The sequence below is a fragment of the Dendrobates tinctorius genome, unplaced genomic scaffold (assembly GCF_039654945.1).
Source record: "Dendrobates tinctorius isolate UK_male_01 unplaced genomic scaffold, ASM3965494v1 ptg000370l, whole genome shotgun sequence".
NCBI lineage: Eukaryota > Metazoa > Chordata > Amphibia > Anura > Dendrobatidae > Dendrobates > Dendrobates tinctorius.
In genome coordinates, this window is record NW_027362036.1 from 6,246,588 (window position 1) to 6,269,289 (window position 22,702).

Sequence of the window (22,702 nt, forward strand, 5' to 3'; positions counted from 1 at the left end):
AGTTAACTGCTCCTACCCCCCCCACGGCCTGTAAGCATATTGAAGAAAACAGGATTTAGTGCTCCAATGTTGAATAGCAAGGCCTTTTAGTATGATAATGAGAGAAGGCCAAAACAGAGCTTCAAAGCTTGAGTAGGAGCCACGGCAGCAAGGGGCAGGAAGGTGCCTGGGGGCTTCAATTAGAATATACCTGTCAGAAGGACACAGAAATACACATCCATTGTCTCTCTCAGCCGCTCCGGCTCCATTCTAGGATCATGGATTATGAGCGCACCTTTCGAGTTATAGACTCATAAAAAATATCCGCGTGACCCTTAGGAAATCGCGCATCTGGCAGTGCGACTCCTGGGTCGGTGAAGGCTCTGGGACCTAAGATATAGAGATTGGCCCTACACAGCGACCCAATGGGGCCATGTTTGCTCTCCACACGGCAGGCAAAACAAACCGCATTCACTGGTACCTCTCGTGTCCTGATCCGATCATCCTGGATGAAGTTACCTCCTTTCTTAGATATTGGGAATAAGTTCTGCAGAGAGCTAAAGGGTGGAGATTATTATCCCACCCTCTGACACAAGGGGGGGGAACCCAGCATGCTTAAGAACTGGGGGCACAGGACAGAGAGACACACTCTCACAGAAGAACCAGACGATGATGATCTAAGAAGGAACTGGGGACAGATCTGCCAAGGGGAGCAGCGGCCCGTGCTTTGGGATCTGTCCGGCAACTAAGATTCGTGTACCTGTGGACTGCAGAGCTCCCGGCATCCGCATGCAACCTACAACCTAGTAAATTGACCTCCAGCTTAATATCTCTAAGTCTTGTACCCTTATTGTTATATTTTACTCTGACTGCAAATCCACTGTAATTCCATTGTATAGCTTACTGTATATTTCGGTAATTATCTAGTGCACCCTTAAGGCAATTAAACCATAAAATTAATCTTGGGCTGATGCTTTTACTCTGATTACGAATCTTAGAATACCCAGCGGGTAACAGGACATCCTCCCCGGCGGCCATTTGCTCTAGGTGCAGTTCCCCAACTGACCTGAGAGACAAAGGGGGCGCCAGAGAGCTGTGCCTATGTAGTTACGTCACATTGGTTACGTTGGAACGGGTCCTGTCCTTCACATTGGTGGCAGCAGTGGGATCAGAGTAATAGTGTGCGTGGGACCACTACTTCCAGACACTAAAGACTACCAGCGGTAACTTTCACTGCTGGGGTCTTAAGGTCAGCCCAGCACTGGACAGTCAGAGTGCAAATATAATAAGTTGTGTGCAAGGTCAGGGTTGCAGCTGTGTCAGTAACCAGAGGTTCCCAAGATGGCGGAAGGCACCAGGAGTAAGGCAAAGGGGAAGGCCAATGCTATGGTCTATGAGGAGGTGGTGGAGAACAATACCAATGAAGGTGAGGGGGAGCTCAGCAAGGGCTCCCCAAGGAGCCAGACCCCGTGCTCAGTCCTGCAGTGGACTGTCCACCACCTGCCCGCCCCAGCCTGTCCAGATCGGAGGCCCTTTTCCAAGCGGCTATGGCACAGCTTGAGGCAGGTAACGACGCCGCCCATGACAGACTCCTGGTGGCGGCAGGGAAAGCAATGGAGCGTGAGCAAGCGGCAGCAGAGCGTGAGCATGCCGAACGTGTGCTTCAGGCTGCAGAACGGCGTGAAGCTGCGGAGCTCCGGCACCAACTGGAGATGGCTCAGCACGGGTTCCCACCGGGGACAAAGGCTTCCAAGATCCGGGAAGAGGACTTTCCCCTGCTTGAAAAGGATGGGGACCTGGATTCCTTTCTGTTGGCCTTTGAGAGAACCTGCCTCCAACACCATCTGGCCCTGGATCAGTGGGCAAGGTACCTGACCCCCTGTTTGAGGGGTAAGTCCCTGGAAGTTTTGGGGGACTTACCTGCCGGGGAGGAGCAGGACTACAACAGCATCAAGCGGGCCCTGATCCAGCACTACAGCCTCACCCCGGAGTCGTACCGCAGGATGTTTCGGAGCCTGCAGCAGGGTTCAAAGGACACCTGGACCGACCACATGCGGGCACTGCTGAGAGCTGCGGAGCACTGGACCTCGGGTCTAGAGCTCACCACCCGCCAGGAGGTCCAGGAACTGTTTGTCACAGAGCAGTTCTTGTGGAACTGCCCAGAGGATCTCCAGCAGTTCCTCTGTGACCGGAAACCAAAGGGGGCTTCTGCTACAGTCGCCCTGGCAGATGAGTATGCCAACAACAGGGCGTTTGAGCCAAAGAAGCCTGCCAGCAGCACCTGGAGTGGGGGTAAGCCCAGTCCTGCCCTGGTCTCCCCAGCCCCCAGAGTGCAAGGGGTGTACCCCCCTGCTGCCCTCTCCAGGCCAGGAGCAGAACCCAGACGTTGTCATCATTGCAACCAGGCGGGACTCTTTAAGACTGCGTTTCCCCAGCGCCAGAAGGCCCCTTCCCTGTCCCAGAAACCGTCTACTGTTTTGTGTGTGGGAGGGGGTGGTGGGAGGTCCCTGGACAATTACCAAACTGTCACCATCGGCCGCTCAGCGGTCATGGGTCTGCAGGACACAGGCGCTGAACGAACCCTGATATGTCCTGAGGTGGTGTTCCCTCAAGACTTGGTGTCAGGGAAAACCCTTTCCGTCTCCGGAATTGGAGGCGTTGAACCGGCGCTGCCCATCGCCAAGGTGTTTTTGGACTGGGGCGCCGGGAGGGGAATGCGGGAGGTGGGAGTAATGCCAAATATTCCTGCCAATGTGTTGCTTGGGACCAATTTGGGGCGGCTAGTGTCTGAGTATGTGGCCACTGAACCCCCAAGTCCGGCTCCCCAAGAATATCATGACTACTGTGAATGCTAATGTTATTGTGTTGAATGTGCCTCCAACAGTGGAGGAGGGAATGAAGTAAGCGATGCACTGACACTACACACACAGGGCTCACAGTGAGGACAGGTGATAAGACTGCAGGGGAGAGCTCAGAGGTGGAGGGAGGGGCTGCTATGGGCAGTGTAGGGCCCCTAAGTGAATCCAGCCTGCTGAGTCTAGGGCCTCTGCAGAAAGAAGAACAGGCCATGGGGGGAGGGGGCATCCTGGGAGAGGAGCCACCAGGTAAGACCCCAGGGCAGGAGTTCCCCGCATCCGGGATGTCATGAGGCCAGGGAAGTCTGCCTGACCCAGCGACTTGGTCAAGGGCCGAGAGGAAGCAGGCGCTGTGGTCTCAGCGGCCGTGGCCGCTGTTACCAGGAGTAGGAGCGCCGGAGCCCAAGGAGCCTCGCGGAGGTCCGACGGTTTCCCCCTCTCCGACCAAGTGGCTGCCGAGTCAGACAGCGGCCAGGAGACCGATCCCGGGGAGCTGACAGAGGATGTGGCAATTTCGTCAATTCTTGCCACATCGAGTCAGGGATTTCAGGCAGCGTTGGAAGCTGACGCTAGCCTGAAAGCTCTCAAGGAACAGGCGGCACAGCCTCCCCTGGAGTCCGACCGCGAGCGAGTGGTCTAGGACCAGGGATGGCTGTACCGGGAAACGGTCCAGCAGGGTTCACCGGAGGCGTGGCCCAGGGACCGACAGTTAGTGGTACCCTATCCATTCAGGGCGGAATTGTTACGGATCGCACACGAGAATCCCATGGCCGGACACCTAGGGATCACTAAAACCAGGGCCAGGCTAGCTCAGCATTTCTACTGGCCGGGAATGAGGACCAAGGTGATTGCCTACTGCCGTTCGTGTGACACCTGTCAGAGGGTGGGGAAGGCGGGGCGGCGCCCCAAAGCCCCACTGGTAACTCTACCCATTATCGAAGAGAATTTCTCGAGGGTGGCTGTGGATCTCATTGGACCTCTGTCCACTCCCAGCCACTCCGGGAAATGCTTCATACTAACGGTAGTAGACTATGTCACCCGATACCCGGAGGCGGTAGCTTTGTCGTCCATTCGGGCCGACAAAGTGGCCACTGCCTTATTGGAGATTTTCTCCAGAGTGGGGTTTCCCCAGGAAATGCTCACTAACCGAGGGACCCAGTTCATGTCGCAGCTGATGGAGTCTCTCTGTAAGCAGATACTAGTGCAACATCTAGTAGCCAGCCCGTACCACCCACAGACCAATGGCCTGTGTGAGCGGTTCAATGGCACCTTAAAGCAGATGCTGAAGATGTTGGTCGACTCCTACGGGAGAGACTGGGAGCGGTATCTCCCACACCTGCTGTTTGCCTACCGGGAGGTCCCACAGGCCTCAACGGGGTTCTCCCCCTTTGAGCTCCTGTACGGGCGACGTGTATGGGGGCCCCTTGCTCTGGTGAAGGAAGTATGGGAAGGGGATTTAGCCACCCCTGGAGTGTCGGTCATTGAGTATGTTGTGCGCTTCCGGGACAGAATGATGGCCTTGACACGGCTGGTGCATGACAATATGGTCCAAGCCCAGGCTGACCAGAAGCGGTGGTACGACCAGAATGCTTGTGAGCGGACCTACCAGGTGGGTCAAAAGGTGTGGGTACTGGTCCCCGTACCTCAAAACAAGCTTCAGCCGGCCTGGGAGGGTCCATACCTCGTGCACCAGCGGCGCAACGCTGTCACCTATCTGGTCACCCTGGACCACGCCCGTGGAAGGAGGAAAGCCTTCCACGTGAACATGATGAAGGCCCATCATGAGCGGGAGGCTTGTACCCACCCAGTTCGCAACCTTCCCGAGGAAGGAGAGGTAGAAACCCTCCTGGATCTGCTCACCCAAGCCAAGGTGGGCGGATCCATCGAGGATGTGGGGGTTGGCCACCAGCTCTCAGAGGACCAACATTCCCAGCTGGGGGTCACCCTACACCCCTTTTGGGAGCTGTTCAGCAGCCTGCCTGGAAGGACTGAGACAGCCGTCCATGACGTGGACACCGGCAATCACCCCCCGATTCGGCGTTCAGCGTATCGGGTCTCTCTTGAGGTGCAGCAGCACATGCGCCAAGAGATAGACGAGATGCTGAAACTGGGGGTGATCCAAGTGTCCAACAGCGCGTGGGCTTCGCCTGTAGTCCTCGTCCCTAAAAAGGACCGAACTACGCGGTTCTGTGTGGACTACCGGGGGCTCAACTCTGTGACAGTCACCGATGCGTACCCAATACCGCGCATCGACGACCTGCTCGATCAGCTGGCCGGGGCCAAGTACCTGACCATCATGGATCTGAGCAGGGGATATTGGCAGATTCCCCTGGGGCATGGGAACACTCTGCCTTTATCACCCCATTTGGACTGCACGAGTCCACGGTGATGCCATTCGGCATGAAGAATGCCCCTGCCACTTTTAGAGGCTGGTCAACACGCTGCTTGTGGGACTGGAAGGGTATGCGACCGCGTACCTAGATGACATTGCCATCTTCAGTCCCACCTGGGAGGATCACCTAGAGCACCTGGCGCAGGTGCTCGGGCGGATCCAACGAGCAGGCTTGACCATTAAGCCGGAAAAATGGAAGCTGGGTATGAGTGAGGTCCACTACCTAAGACACCGGGTAGGTGGGGGAGCTCTGAAGCCAGAGCCCGGGAAGGTGGATGCCATCGCATCCTGGCCCACCCCCAGGACCAAGAAGCAGGTGATGTCCTTCTTGGGGACTGCCGGGTACTATAGGAGATTTGTTCCACACTATAGTGCCCTGGCCAAGCCCCTGACGGACCTCACCAAGAAGAGGCTGCCCATCGCAGTCGCCTGGACAGTCGCCTGCAAGACAGCTTTCCAGGCGCTCAAGACTGCCCTTTCTAGCTCTCCTGTATTACAGGCGGCCGACTTCACGCGGCCGTTCATAGTGCAGACCGACGCAAGCAACTTCGGAGCTGTGCTCAGCCAGGTCGACACTACGGGCCATGAACACCCCGTTCTGTACCTGAGCCGGAAGCTCCTGCCGAGGGAAGTGGCCTATTCCACGATGGAGAAGGAATGTCTGGCAATTGTGTGGGCCCTGCAGCTTCTGCAGCCATACTTGTACGGACGTCAATTCACCGTGGAAACAGACCACAACCCCCTCAGCTGGTTACACACGGTCTATGGGACGAATGGGAGGTTGCTATGCTGGAGCCTCGCTCTCCATCAGTATCACTTCACCAATCGCCACAAAAGAAGCAAGGACCATGCTAACGCTGATGGGTTGTCCTAGCAAGGAGAGGGTGCGGAAGGGTGCATGGGGGAACACAGGAATGTGATACCCCCTAGCGCCCTCTAAAGCAGGGAGGAGTGATGAATGAGTTAACTGCTCCTACTGTTGTGAGTTCATTTTCCCCCTTCTTCACTGAGGTCTGGGGAACTCCCTATTCTGGTAAAGGAAGGTAATGAGCCTGATTATCAGGCACCTGAGTCTAATGAGGATGACTGGCTGAGTGGAGTCACTGACTGTATATGAGGCTGCCGACGCCCTCCTGCCCTGCGGGTGATTTCTCTGTGGACTTCTAGGACACCAGTCTGATTCCTGCTTCCCTAAAGCTAAGTTTCTGCTTTGCCTGTTTGCATTTATGTTTTGTGTTTGTTTTCCTTGCTTTTCTGGATTCTGCCATTCCCTGCTGGGATGAGCTGAATCTCCTTTTGCCGGTTGCTCTGTCTTCAGAATATTCCGGAGTACTGACATAGCTTTTTTGAAGCCTAGCGTCTTCAGGGCCTTTTTCACTGTCAGTCTGTTGGCTCTTATTTTCATAGGGTTTTTCACGGATAGCAGACAGCATCTTTCCTGTCCTTTCCTATCTAGGCAGTTTTGGGCCCCGTCTTTGCTCAGTCTATCTTTCTGTCTGTGTTAGTGTTTTTCATCTTGCTTCACCGTCATTATATGTTGGGGGCTGCCTATTGCTTTGGGGTCTGCTCTGGGGCAGTTTAGATTTCCCCTTTCTTTCTTTAGGCCTATTTAATTCTCCGGCTGTGATCGAGGGGTCTAGGGCATCGTAGGAACCCCCCACGGCTACTGTTAGTTGTTGTGATAGGATCAGGGGTCTGCAATCCGATAGCTGACAACCTCTCTGGTTTTCTGGACTTAGCTAGCATTTTTGTTTTTGCCTCCTACGGTGACTCAATCATAACATCCTACCCCCCCAGGGCCTGTAAGCCTATTGAAGAAAGCAGGATTTAGTGCTCCAATGAATAGCAAGGCCTTTTAGGCTTGAGTAGGAGCCACGCCAGCATGGGGCAGGAAGGTGCCTGGGGGCTTCAATTAGAATATACCTGTCAGCTGGACACAGAAATACACATCCATTGTCTCTCCCAGCCGCTCCGGCTCCATCCTAGGATCATGGATTATGAGCGCACCTTTTGAGTTATAGACTCATAAAAAATATCCGCGTGACCCTGAGGAAATTGCGCATTTGGCAGTGCGACTCCTGGGTCGGTGAGGGCTCTGGGATCTGAGATATAGAGATTGGCCATACACAGTGACCCAATGGGGCCATGTTTGCTCTCCACACGACAGGCAAAACAAACCGCATTCACTGGTACCTCTCGTGTCCTGATCCGATCATCCTGGACGAAGTTACCCCCTTTCTTAGATATTGGGAATAAGTTCTGCAGAGAGCTAAAGGGTGGAGATTATTAGCCCACCCTCTGACACAGGGGGGGAGGAACTCAGCATGCTTAAGAACTGGGGGCACAGGGCAGAGACACACACTCTCTCAGAAGAACCAGACAATGATGATCTAAGAAGGAACTGGGGACAGATCTGCCAAGGGGAGCAGCGGCCCACGCTTTGGGGTCTGTCCGGCAACTAAGAATCTTGTATCTGTGGACTGCAGCGCTCCCGGCATCCGCATGCAACCTACAACCTAGTAAATTGACCTCCAGCTTAATATCTCTAAGTCTTGTACCCTTATTGTTATATTTTACTCTGACTGCAAATCCACTGTAATTCCATTGTATAGCTTTCTGTATATTTCTGTAATTATCTAGTGCGCCTTTAAGGCAATTAAACCATAAAATTAATCTTGGGCTGATGCTTTTACTTTGATTACGAATCTTAGAATACCCAGCGGGTAACAGGACATCCTCCCCGGCGGCCATTTGCTCTAGGTGCAGTTCCCTTACTGACCTGAGAGACAAAGGGGGCGCCGGAGAGCTGTGCCTGTGTAATTACGTCACATTGGTGACGTGGGAGGAACGGGTCCTGTCCTTCACAGTCACCGATCCTCGCGATGCTCCCGGCAAGTCCAGTTCCCAGTGATGCCTTGCGACAATGACCTTTGATGACGTCGCGGTCTCGCGAGACCTCTACGGTGTCGCGAGACAGCGACTTCATCAAAGGTCATTGTCGCAAGACATCACTGGGAACGGGAGTTGGCAGGAGCTGAGGCCTGGGGACGCTGCAGGGGATACCGGAAGATGAGAATATCACCATTTTTTATTTTAATTCTTTTTTTTACATGGATATGGTACCCAGAGCCTGGAGGAGAATCTCCTCTCCTCCAGACCCTGGGTACCATCCGCACATTTTCCGCTTACTTTTCACATGGTGGCCATAGCCACATGCGGAAAATAAGCAGAACAATGCTTTCCTATGTGTGCAGAATTCCCGCGATTCCACACAAAGAATGAGCATGCTGCGTATTTTTCCGTGATGCGATTCCGCCGCAGATAAATACGCAGCATTAGCACAGCATGTGCGGAATCCCATAGGATTGCATGGGATGCTTTTTTTTTTTTTGCATTTTCGCGTTAAAAAACGCCGCAAAAATGCAAAAAAACGCTAAGTGTGCACACAGCCTAAAACTACCAAACATAGTGGTTGCGAATATACTTGGCCCATGAAAAGTGTGTACTTGGTGTAACCAAAGCAGATAAATATATGGGGAGACTTTCCTGACCACTCCACTAGCCCTCAGGAGCGTGACTTTTGGATGGCTTTGTATCTAAATTATGTATATGACACGCCCGAGAGGCCATGGGGTACTCGGCGCTGGGCCGTTGCTTTCAATGGGAAATGTCACAGTGGCAGTGACCCGGTCAGTGGCCTCAGGCGGTCATGTAAAAGGGGTAGAATTGAATGGGGATAGAGTTTAGGAGATGATTCGTGACACCACCTGTGGTTCCTGGTCAGATTGACCAGCGCTGCAGTGTTACTTCTCTGGGCGAAGCTGAGATGTTGAAGCCCTCCACAGGTAGGGCTATAGTCCCAGGGCAGGGTGATGAGTGGTGGATGATGAGATGGTGTGGAGTGGAGGATGTAGCAGAGCCGGGGGAGAGCCGCAGGAAGAAAGTGGAGGACACAAGGGCATGTAGTTCCAAAGGATTTACTCAGTCTGGTGCGCACACAGATGTCCGCTTCGGTGCTGAGTCCTCCAGGTGAGGGGTCCAGCCAACTTCCAGATAGGATGAAGTGCACCTTCCCAGCTCTCCCTGTCAATGTGTTCCTTCCCTGGCCATCTCCAAACTATACGCTGCTTAACTCCTTCTTTCACTCCAGCGCTTCACAATTAGCGTTCCATGCCAGCAGCTGCGAATCCTGTTCGGGCAACGCTTCACCGTTCCCGTGACTCTATATAGCTGCCTTTCCGGTCGGACTAACCATGGAAGGGGCGATGGTCCATAAAGAAACCAAGGCTATCGGCTTGCTAGTGGCACCCTGAAGAATGCAATCTAGGCTAGGGGCCGTTCCCTTTGTGACCAGTCCGGTTCCTTTCTCCACCTGACGGCGTGGAGCAGGACCCAAGGGATGACTTTCCAACCGTGTCCCTGGAAGAACCGATCTTCCCTCTGAAGAATCTGCTGTTTGTCCAAAACGTTTGGCAACTCGAGGCAGGAGCTGCTCCAGACCCGTCCATCTCCTTTCCTCCCTCAGAGGGGACTTCCTACTTCAGCCTAGGATTCTCCCTCCAAAACTACACTCAGCCCACCTTCCAGCACGCTTCGTATTCCAAGCAGGGAGCCATGAAGGGTGCTCTGCTACACTACTGGTGTGTGTGGGGTATGGGTGTTGGAGTCTGGTCGGGTGCACCCACCTTACCTGGTCGTGGGGTACCACACCTCTGGGTGAGGTGCAGTACCTCTGTGGCAACTGGACCCTCAGGGGTGCCACATTTAATCGACATAACAAGGTAAACGTAGAGAATACTTGAAGATACTTTGCTATCTCTTATCCGACTACAATTTACACAATGACTTGTACACTACTTTAATGAGCAATTAAAACAGCGACATACAAATAGGCCCAGACAACGAAGTATTCAAATACTTTGAATGGTTGCAAAGTTTTTGCGTAAGGAATACGGAGTTGCAACTTTTGGCATTTCACGCCAGTTTCAAGCAGCTCCATCAAACTTGGCTATGCTGGGGGGGGAGGAACCTAGGGTGGGACAGGGTGTGGCTACACTAGGGCTGTTAAATACATGGAAAGTGGCAGGGTTTCTAACAACAGAAATGTTACTCCAGTCTCTCACTGGAGTAATATTTATGGGAAGGAGCACAGAGGCACATGCCACAGACAGGATGTGCCAGATATTCATTAAGTGGCTTGTGCCTTTTAATGAATTCAGCACATTTTATTCCTGCATACCCCTCTTTAAGACTGGTGCCCGAAAAGTCACCCTTGTCATGACAATGAGAACATATCCTAGATAGGTCATCAATATAAAAGCAGTCGATATCTCCTTTAATATAAACATTAATTTCTAGTTTGTATTCCTTTATAAATGTAATAGAAGGCACTTAGCTCAAAGGACCCAAATATTCCCGCAGCTTACTCACCGCCGTTTACCTGACACGGGTTTACCGCGACAGAGAGGAGCCAGAAGACGGCAGTGTCTGATTTCTCCTACTCCTGCACTGATTAGAAGTACTTCACCTTCATATTAAACAGTGCAGGTTTCTTTTAGCAGTGCAGGGTCTAATCTGCTCAGTTGAGAGCTCCTGAAGCTTTCCTGCATTAAGGTTCAGCTGTTCACTGTTAGCCACTTCCATCTCCTATATAATCTGGGCCCTGGCTAACACTCATTGTCAGTGATAGCTTTTGATGTGTGACTGGAGGATGCTGGTGGTTGTTATTGGAGAAGGTGTTTGGTGGATTTATCTGTGACTATTGCTAGGTTTTGGGTATGTGATAATTCTCCTTCTTTTCCTACTTTGGTTTAACCCCGTCCTCCACTACCCGATGCATTCCTCTCTTGCTTTTGTGTGTATATTTCTATGATTGGTATTTTCCTTTATCCCTGTTCATATTACCTTGTTAGTCTGGTTAGTGTATTATGGTACACTACTACTCCCATTTTCCCTGGGTAGAGGAAGGGTATAGACTGAGGGCGGATTCAGGAGCTAAAGCAAGGGACATGGCCTCGGGGTCTTCACCATCAGAAGAAATCCGGGGAACAGGGCGAGCCAGGGCGCCCCTAGTGTTAGGGACAGAAAAGGAGCCCCTGAGATGCGTGACAACAGAGTCGTGACAGTACCATGCTACACCTATCCAATGCCGGTACCTATGTGTGCTCTACATACTGTATATTTTTTTCTAAAGCCTTTATAGCATTGCTCCATCATCTTTTTTTTTTACTTAATATTTAGGAGTAAGGAAGTCTTTTGAGTATTGTGAAATATAAAAGTATTAAAAAGTGAATCTTTGAGTTAATAATCTTTACATTTTTATTTGACGTTCATATGAGCAGACATTCTGTGGGTATGAAATATACCAAATTCACTATAATATCCAATGGTGAAAAGGAAAAGAGGAAGAGGATGGATGGACACAATCAACCAATTCATGAAACGTGAAGGCAATAACAGAAAAAGAAAGAAGATCAGTCAATGAGCAATAGTAGTGGTTTCCAACGCTCTGTCATATTTTTGGAGCTGAGAAGACCAAATTTTGCTGTCGTTGGGCATATAATTAAACGCAATGGAAAGAAGATAGATGACGCATAGTTGGTCACAGGGGCCCTGTCCATAATGTCTATGGCATCATAGAAGATAATTCATTCTTCGTCTCAGCAACAGTAAGAAGGGAGACGGCGGCAGCTACTTCTCACTAATGCACGCAGGCCGTATAATGCTTACGTTAAATGACCTAATGCATTTACCACAGTCATCTTTTCTGGTAAATGACTTTCCAGCTCGATCCTGGAGGAGCTGGTGCTGATGTCATTATTGATTGGTGATTTCATCTTATTATTGTTTGGAAATTTTATCCTCAGAAAAGAAAAAAAAAACCTCGATTTTCGCATCATTACTAGTGAACTCTCCCCGACAGATGGAGTAGAAAGGGTTCCATCATTACAATCAATATGTTCTGAGCACAAATTTGATTTGGTCAGTAAGACACCATGTGCCCGCTATTACTGGGTTCAAAGCAAAGGTTCACTATAAAAGATGCCAAGTAATGGGACTAGACGGTCAGTTAACCTGATGGACACATCCTCGTTAATTTGGGTAGATGGTCGCTTCAGGTTGCCTAAAAAAACATCTGCCAGCCGGGCACTTATACCCTGTGCTGAATGCACAGAGATGACCGCTCCAATATCTTCAACCACTACTGATACTATTACGTGTTCTAACTTTTGGGATCTGGCTGACTATGGAAGCATCCAGAGGGGCAAAGGCACAAATCCCAGATTAAACCAGAGGCTTTATGGCAAACATATACATCAGGGCAGGACACATAAGACAGTAGTAGGTATCACCGATGTATGGCTCTCTACGAATATGCATTGGCATACTTCACACACAGGCAAAGAATAGCATTGTCCAATCCGGCTAATGGATCCAATATTACTGTATATGCTGGGAATTTTCCTTGTAAATGTGCGAGCGAATCTACCCAATTTGTCCACTCCGATAAATAAAGTATGCCCCTCTCAGCCTAGCTTAATAAAGGGTGTCCCGGCAGAGTCTCCGATCCATTAGGTACAGTGGTGCTTTTTCCTCAAATTGATTACCGTACTCCGATTCACCAAAGCATGCTAATTCCATCATTTCTGGCTAATCGAAAAAGTCAGAGAGTAAGAAAAGGGACAAATCTAAATCAAATTTACTGCGCCAGAGAGGGATTCATATACAATAGTGAACACAGAAGACTAAGAACCCTGCAACAAACAAGAAAATGGGACCCCATTAAGGTGCAGGCTTTGAAGAGACTAATCCTTGTTTCCATCTTCACCATCTCCATGACACTTGGGGAAGTTCCCCACCAATGTTTCCTAACTATAGGGGTTGTAAGGTAGCGCTGTCATTCGGGTAGGGGACACTCGCTTGGCAGCCAGATAATCAGATCCGGCACGGGTTTTCCATAAAACAATCTCAGTCCATGCGGTTTATTCATGGATCATAAACCATCAAAGCAATAGAAAACAGCATAGCGTCCATGACAGAGCTTCACTCTGTCCAGCCTGTGGTCACACAGATTATGCAATGTTCCATACGCAGGCTATTCAGCCTCACAGTTATATCACCCGTCAGGGTTCCCTCATGGCTGCTTCAGCTCACTGCAGACGTCCATTCCCTCCAGGGAACTATCAGGCACGTGCAGCCATTAAACACAGCGTTCACTTGCTGTTAGGCAGGAAGCCCCATCTCCCAGCGGGACCTTCCACAACGGACCAACCAGGTCCCAGCATTCACCTCATGTGACCTACCCTGGCCACCTTATATGGTCCGTAGCCACGCCCACCAGGTCACATGGCTATGACCTCATCACAGGTCCTTCAACCACTCATACACACTTTACAATAGCGTTCTTAACCACACCCCTGCGTGGATTTTTAGGTAACTGGTCCTACCCTCTCATCAGCTACCTAGAGACTTCCCAAACACGCTGAAACAGCACCTCAGCAGTATCACTGCTGATCAACATACACACAAGTCTCCAACCCAAGGCCACCCACCTTGAGATACATAACGGTCATTCCGTATTCTGCCACTCATCCTCTCTCCTGGGACATCCACACAGCGCCCCCTAGCGGACACAGTGGTCACTACACCACAGGGTCTTAAAAAAAAAAAAAAAAAGAGTCCAGCACAGGACAACCATTAAGGGATGAGACCATCTAGAGCTGGGCTTCAACAGCAAAAAGGTGGCCTGCATTTATGGTAAGCAAGTGATGTAGGGTAAAAACTGGGAAACTAAAAAAATGATGATTACAGTGTTGATCCTTGCGTTATACACATGATTACACTGTCATCTCCACATTACATATATAATTGTAATGTGATCTCCACATTATAGAGATTATTACAGTGTGATCTCAATTTTACATATATGATTATAATGTGATCCCCATATTAGATGATGACCGTGTGATCCCCATATTATATAGATGATGACCGTGTGATCCCCATATTATATAGATGATGACCGTGTGATCCCCATATTATATAGATGATGACCGTGTGATCCCCATATTATATAGATGATGACAGTGTGATCCCCATATTATATAGATGATGACAGTGTGATCCCCATATTATATAGATGATGACAGTGTGATCACCATATTATATAGACGATGACAGTGTGATCACTATATTATATAGATGATGACAGTGCGATCACCATGTTATACAGACGATGACAGTGCGATCACCAAGTTATATAGACGATGACAGTGCGATCACCATGTCATATAGACGATGACAGTGCGATCACCATGTTATATAGATGATGACAGTGTGATCACTATAGTATATAGATGATGACAGTGTGATCACTATATTATATAGATGATGACAGTGTGATCACTACATTATATAGATGATGATAGTGTGATCACCATGTTATATAGACAATGACAGTGTGATCCCCATATTATATAGATGACAGTGTGATCACTATATTATATAGATGATGACAGTGTGATCCCCATATTATATAGATGATGACAGTGTGATCCCCATATTATACAGATGATGACAGTGTGATCCCCATATTATACAGATGATGACAGTGTGATCCCCATATTATATAGATGATGACAGTGTGATCACTATATTATATAGACGATGACAGTGTGATCACTATATTATATAGGCGATGACAGTGTGATCACTATATTATATAGATGATGACAGTGTGATCACCATGTTATATAGACAATGACAGTGTGATCCCCACATTATATAGATGATGATGACAGTGTGATCACCATGTTATATAGACAATGACAGTGTGATCCCCACATTATATAGATGATGGTGTGATCACCATGTTATATAGACGATGACAGTGTGATCACCATGTTATATAGACGATGACAGTGTGATCACCATGTTATATAGACGATGACAGTGTGATCCCCATATTATATAGATGATGACAGTGTGATTCCCATATTGTATAGATGACAGTGTGATCCCCATATTATATAGATGATGACAGTGTGATTCCCATATTGTATAGATGACAGTGTGATCACTATATTATATAGATGATGACAGTGTGATCCCCATATTATATAGATGATGACAGTGTGATCCCCATATTATACAGATGATGACAGTGTGATCCCCATATTATACAGATGATGACAGTGTGATCCCCATATTATATAGATGATGACAGTGTGATCACTATATTATATAGACGATGACAGTGTGATCACTATATTATATAGGCGATGACAGTGTGATCACTATATTATATAGATGATGACAGTGTGATCACCATGTTATATAGACTATGACAGTGTGATCCCCACATTATATAGATGATGACAGTGTGATCACCATGTTATATAGACAATGACAGTGTGATCCCCACATTATATAGATGATGGTGTGATCACCATGTTATATAGACGATGACAGTGTGATCACCATGTTATATAGACGATGACAGTGTGATCCCCATATTATATAGATGATGACAGTGTGATTCCCATGTTATTGATATTTTAGTATCATCGCCATGTTATATTTATGATGTTAAACCCTGCAGTGAAGTCTTTGGTTGTGTATTGATCGCGGTCCGGCTAGTACGGACTCCATACATAACTGTGGCCTGTGGTAGTCGTTGCCTCCTAATAACAATGACTTGTTAGAAGCACAGAATGCTTGTCTAGCAACAAATGATGCTGATGTATGACTCCAGCCGGCCGCAGCCAATCCCGTCTCCTCCTCTGTCCTTATATTGCTGCTCTGTCTATTTATACCTTGTCTCCTGGAATACCTATTTATGGGAAACTCTGCCCCTGAACCCCACAGATCTGTTCTCAGCGCTGCTCTCTGTCCGGGTTACAATCTGACGCTGCCAATATCTGTCACTATTTAGAGAACGGGCGCAGGTTCCCAACTATCGGGGCGTGCTCAGATAGGTGCCACGTACCCGCTGTTCTGGGTATTAGGCCGTGATCACCACCACGCTCTGCTGATGAGACAACACAGGCACGCCGTCCTAGCTGGCACTGAGACCTGAAGATGGAGCAGAATGCAGATACATTCCTCGTCTACCTCTTTGCCACTTCTTCATGAATCAGATGATGCGCTGGTTTTACCTGCAGGCCTACGTAAAACTACAACTACATAACAGAGAAAATTAACTCACTATGACAAACTGCAGTCCTGTGTAAAAGAAAGAAAGAAAACATTCTAGTAATAATAACTATCATTTTAAACATAGTCCTACGTAACATTAGAAATAACCAACAGTAAGATTACAAACATTGCAGTCCCATGTTAATTTTCAGATAACGAAAAACATCTTAATCATTTGAAATAACGGTATAGATTTGTCCTAGATAGTGCCGTTGTATAGATACTACATTATTCCTACTGTATGTACATACAAGACCGTGTGTAACATATCACATACCCTTGATCTCCGACGGATAATATTTCTTAAAATACTGCAGTCCTATACACACTATATTTCACTGAAGGACAAAGGCGAAACCGCAGTCCCATGTAAAAACAAAGAAAACACTCTGTATCATGGTAATATTGTAGGTGTCTACGCAGGCCTGTGTAAAACATTGTGACATTGTAATGAGGTTGGATAACCTGCAGTCCTATGTAAAACCACAGATAAGACATTGCTGAAACTAGTGAATATCAATCACCTGATTCACCTGCTACAGATAACACACTGTGGCAGAGCACTGAGCTAAGAAAACTAATGTGCAGTCCTATGTAAACCATGAGAAAACACAGATTAATAACATAATGAGTCATGCGAAATGACAAGCTCGGCTCTGCTGCACCTGTAAGCCACGGTACAAGGAGCTGAGCCTTAAAGGCACGGAGAAGATGAGCAGGCGATCACGAGCAGGTTCACCAGGACAAGCTGCCAGCTCCTTCTATTGTCTCTTCGGATGACAGCATTACAGCAGACGCATGCGGTGTTGGGTATCATCAGGTCACTAACACAAGCCACCGGCCCATATACAATGATTATCAGTAGATCGCCTGGTTACTGATATGGGATCACACCAGCCATTAACGGCAATCTGTATATCCTCATAACGCTACTATATACTACACCAGACAATATAGCGGCTATACGTCTGTATACTACACGGGCCTGGACGTCTGTGCACTTCATAGGCACCAGGCAGAGTACAGGGTAGTCGGTGTACTAAACCGGGCAGTATATGGGGTTTATATGTCTGTATACTCCACCAGCCAATATATGGGTCTATATGTCTGTATACTACACCATGCAGTCTATAGGGTCTATATATCAGTATATTGCACTGTATATAGTACAGCAAATAGGGACCGTAAGTCAGTATACAACACCAGGTAGTATATGGGATCTATATGTCTGTATTCTCCCCCAGGTTGTATATGTGGTCTATAATAGTCTATAATAATATTAGGGGTCTATATATAGGTCTGTATACTACACTAGGCAGTATATAGGGTGGTTTATATAGGGTGGTCTAGCAGTATATAGGGTGGCCTGTGTGTCTGAATACTAAACCAGGCAGTATATGGAGGTTATATATCTGTATACTATACTAGGAGGTATACAGTATATACAACAGGATAGCCCAATACTTTATACAAAACAAATGGCAATGGCCTCAGGTAAGGGCCTGCCATAATCATAGATGGTTCTACTCCATAGATATCTATAAAAACCAAGAGAAACGGAGTACTCGAATCCAGAGTTGTGTATAAAAATATCAAGTTTTATTAACACCAAAAATACAGGGAAAAAAAAAAAAAAGCGTACAATAATCATAGCATAATTGCATATAAAATATGACACCAAAAACCAAGAAAAGGGATATGTGGGGGTCACACATTGAGCACCATCACGTTAAGCCCACCCATATAAATAAGCCCTAAAATTAGTACATACAGAGTGACACTGCCTATATGGGAGAACATATAATGGTTAAAGCCATAGTGGATATCAAAAAATGGCAGGGGCAAACTGCACATAGCGGAAAGAAAAATGGGTGGTCATAGTCCAAGAGCCACCAGCAGTGCCATGGTAATAAACAGTACAATAGCAATGGGAATATTTGCCTAAGAAAGCTCAAGTGCCCCAGGTTGTGAAAAAATATCCATATAGGAGTCACAACTAGGGCGCCACCGCACTAAGCCCACCTACAGTGGGTGAGCCCTTACAAAGTGCGGGCAAAAAACTGCTGCCTATGTATAAAAATAAGTATATCATAACCGGAATAAATATCACATGGCAGGAGTAAGTAGAGCATAACAAATAAGCAGTCACGGTCCCAAAAACGCTAACAATGCCATGGTCACAAGGAGTGGTCTGGCGTTAAGGACACTTACCTAATGGTGCTCAAGTGCCCCAGGCTGTGAAAACATCTCCTAAGAACATCTCGGAGATGTTTTCACAACCTGGGGCACTTGAGCTTTCTTAGGCAAATATTCCCATTGCTATTGTACTGTTTATTACCATGGCACTGCTGGTGGCTCTTGGACTATGACCACCCATTTTTCTTTCCGCTATGTGCAGTTTGCCCCTGCCATTTTTTGATATCCACTATGGCTTTAACCATTATATGTTCTCCCATATAGGCAGTGTCACTCTGTATGTACTAATTTTAGGGCTTATTTATATGGGTGGGCTTAACGTGATGGTGCTCAATGTGTGACCCCCACATATCCCTTTTCTTGGTTTTTGGTGTCATATTTTATATGCAATTATGCTATGATTATTGTACGCTTTTTTTTTTTTTTCCCTGTATTTTTGGTGTTAATAAAATTTGATATTTTTATACACAACTCTGGATTCGAGTACTCCGTTTCTCTTGGTTTTTAGAGGTATACAGTATGTAGTTATATGTCTGTGCACTACACCAGGCAATGTACGAGGCTTATATGTCTGTATACTCCACCAAACCGTATATAGGATCTTCATGTCTGTATACTGCAACTGGCAGTATATGGGGTCTATATGTCTGAATACTGCACCAGGCAGTATATGGGGTCTACATGTCTGTATACTAGACCAAGCAGTATATGGGGTCTATATGTCTGGATCCTGTACCAGGCAGTATATGGGGTCTATACATCTACATACTACACAGAGCAGTATATGGAGTCTATACATCTGTATAATACATCAGGTAGTATATGGGGGTCTACATGTCTGTATACTGCAACAGTCAGTATATGGGGTGTGTGCGTCTATATACTACACCAGGCAGTATATGGGGGGTCTATACATCTGTAAACTACACCAAGCAGTATATGGGGGTCTATACATCTGTATATTACACCAAGCAGTATATGGGGGTCTATACATCTGTATAATACATCAGGTAGTATATGGGGTCTGTATACTCCACCAATCAGTATATTAGGTCTATAAGTCTGTATGCTACACCAAGCAGTATATGGGGGGTCTATACATCTGTAAACTACCCCAAGCAGTATATGGGGTCTATACATCTGTATACTACACTAGGCAGTATATGAGGTCTATATGTCCGTATCCTGCACCAGGCAGTATATGGGGGGGTCTATACATCTGTATACTACACCAGGTAGTATATGGGGTCTACGCATGTCTGTATACTGCACCAGATAGTATATGGGGTCTATACAGTACATCTGTATACTATATTAGGCAGTATATGGCGTCTATACATCTGTATACTACACTAGGCAAAATATGGGGTCTACATGTCTGCTTACTATACTGGGCAGTATATTGGGGTCTATTCTGCTGTTGCTGAAGGCCCATAAATTCTAAGACAGTATCCTAAAATGTGACTGGCATTACCAACATTGTCACGGGGCAACCATCATTGGGTCACTAACATTTTCATGCTTATACAATAAATCCCATAATCAACCACGACTGATCCCCCGCTCATTACACAGGGTTATTATCTCCTCTCATCATCACCCACTGTGGATGGACAAATGGCTCCAGAGGCCTTTATATAACGGCAGGACAGGAAGCCTGCAGCCAGCAACGCCATGGAGACAGAGCAAGCCGGAGTATACAGAGTGTTTACACGGCCGTATATACAGTGTATACACACACCGCATCCACTGCATGGAGGAATCATCAGTGTGTGTCTACAGCAGGGACACAACTACCCACAATGCACTGTAACGGGGGCATCCCCTCCAGGAATGGTAGACATATGCATGTAAGGATGGATAGATAGATAGATAGAGGATAGATAGACAGATAAATATGGGATGGATAGAGAGATATGGGATAGAGAGATATGGGATAGAGAGATATGGGATAGAGAGATATGGGATAGATAGATAGATAGATATGGGATAGAGAGATAGATAGATAGATAGATAGAGACAGATAGATAGATATGGGGTAGATAGATAGATAGGAGATAGATAGATAGATATGAGATAGAGAGATATGAGATAGAGAGATATGGGATAGAGAGATATGGGATAGAGAGATATGGGATAGATAGATAGATATGGGATAGAGAGATAGATAGATAGATAGATAGATAGATAGATAGATAGATAGATATGGGGTAGATAGATAGATAGGAGATAGATAGATAGATATGAGATAGAGAGATATGAGATAGAGAGATATGAGATAGAGAGATGGATAGATATGGGATAGATATGGGATAGATAGATATGGGATAGAGAGATATGGGATAGATAGATATGGGATAGAGAGATATGAGATAGAGAGATATGTGATAGAGAGATGGATAGAGAGATATGAGATAGAGAGATGGATAGATATGGGATGGATAGAATAGATAGATAGATAGATGGATAGATACGGGATAGATAGATAGATAGATATGGGATAGATAGATAGATAGATATGGGATAGATAGATAGATAGATATGGGATAGGTAGATAGATATGGGATAGATAGATAGATAGATAGATAGATAGATAGATAGATAGATAGATAGATATGGGATAGATAGATATGGGATAGATAGATATGGGATAGAGAGATATGAGATAGAGAGATATGCGATAGAGAGATATGAGATAGAGAGAGGGATAGAGAGATATGAGATAGAGCGATGGATAGATATGGGATAGATAGATATGGGATAGATAGATATGGGATGGATAGAATAGATAGATAGATAGATAGATATGGGATAGATAGATAGATAGATAGATAGATAGATAGATAGATAGATGGGACATAAGACAGGTAGGCAGGCAGTGGGCTGGTGACCTACCTCCACAATGAAGGTCTTCTCTTCCCCCAGCACAGACGCCACCATACACTGCAGGACACAGGTTCGGATGCACAGTCCCAGCAGCTTGAGTCTCCGTCTCTTGATGCCAGGCTCAGCCATCACGGTGGCTCTGGGTGGAGGAGCTGCGGCAGCTACATGGGGATCACACGCACCCGGGGATACAGGGGCGAGGATGCTGGGTGCCGCCGCTGCTGCCGTTATTTGGTAGGCATGGCAGCCCTGCGGGCAGGTGAGGCGCCCATCCCCGGGACAATGGCGGGGAGGGGCGGGCCGACCTCGGCGTACCGAGCAGCCAGCTCTCTGTCACATCACACGGCGGCTTCTCATAGTAGCGAGCGGGGGGAACAGATGATGCCCTAGTAACAGGCGCACCGAGGAGAAGAGTCACATAGCGCGGGCCAATGGGCGCCAGGGGCGGTGCCAGCACTGAGGGATGCGGGGCGGAGGAAGGATACAGGGGTCCGGCCAATAGGAGCTAGGGGGCGGAGCTAGCACTGGACGGATCGAGGCCTGATGCTGAGGAGAGAAACACGTGACTCCCCCGATACCTGATCATAACAAATAGTGGTATTATTAACCCCTTGGCTCCGTGTTTTCCGGACGCTTTGTATTTGGCAGCGGTAAATTTAGGTTGAGAAAATTTATGTCAGAAACGTAGAAAAAATTTAGAATTTTCAAATTTTGAATAGTTAGTCCCTGACGAACAGGTGCCCATTTCAATTTGCAAAAAAAAAAAAACTTTGAAGGGCTTATATGCTATAAAAAATTGAAAAATGATATTGGTTTTCACTGAAATAATAAATTTTATTTTTATAGCTCCGACATATTCCGCAGCACTTTACATTTCAGAGGGGATTTGTACAGACAATAGACATTACAGCATAACAATAATCACATAGATTATAACAGATACCAAGAGGAATGAGGGCCCTGCTCGCAAGCTTACAGTCTATGAGGAAAGAGGTAGACACGAAAGGTGGGTGGTAACAGTTGCCCTGATTGTATGGACCAGCCATAATGTTAAGTGTGTAACAGTACAGACACAGAGGGCTAATGGATGCATAAAGCATGTGGGAACATGATGCGGGGAACCTGGTTATGGTAAAACTTTTGGCTGTGCCACACAGGGATAGATTAGGTTAATGTGTTGAGGCGGTAGGCCAGTCTG

General features: G+C 47.3%; 1 protein-coding gene across 2 annotated transcripts in view; it reads right to left on the reverse strand.

The window, feature by feature from the left end:
- MMP24 (matrix metallopeptidase 24) overlaps positions 1-21,907 on the reverse strand; it is a 222,999-nt gene extending 201,092 nt beyond the window's left edge. Inside the window, exon 1 of one of the 2 annotated variants that reach the window (XM_073562913.1) lies at positions 21,514-21,907. In XM_073562913.1, the coding sequence (XP_073419014.1) occupies positions 21,514-21,633 (120 nt within the window). In that variant the 5' untranslated portion in view covers positions 21,634-21,907. The remainder of the gene's footprint in view (positions 1-21,513) is intronic. The other variant, XM_073562914.1, reaches the window with a different exon arrangement.
- Positions 21,908-22,702: the final 795 nt, after the last annotated feature.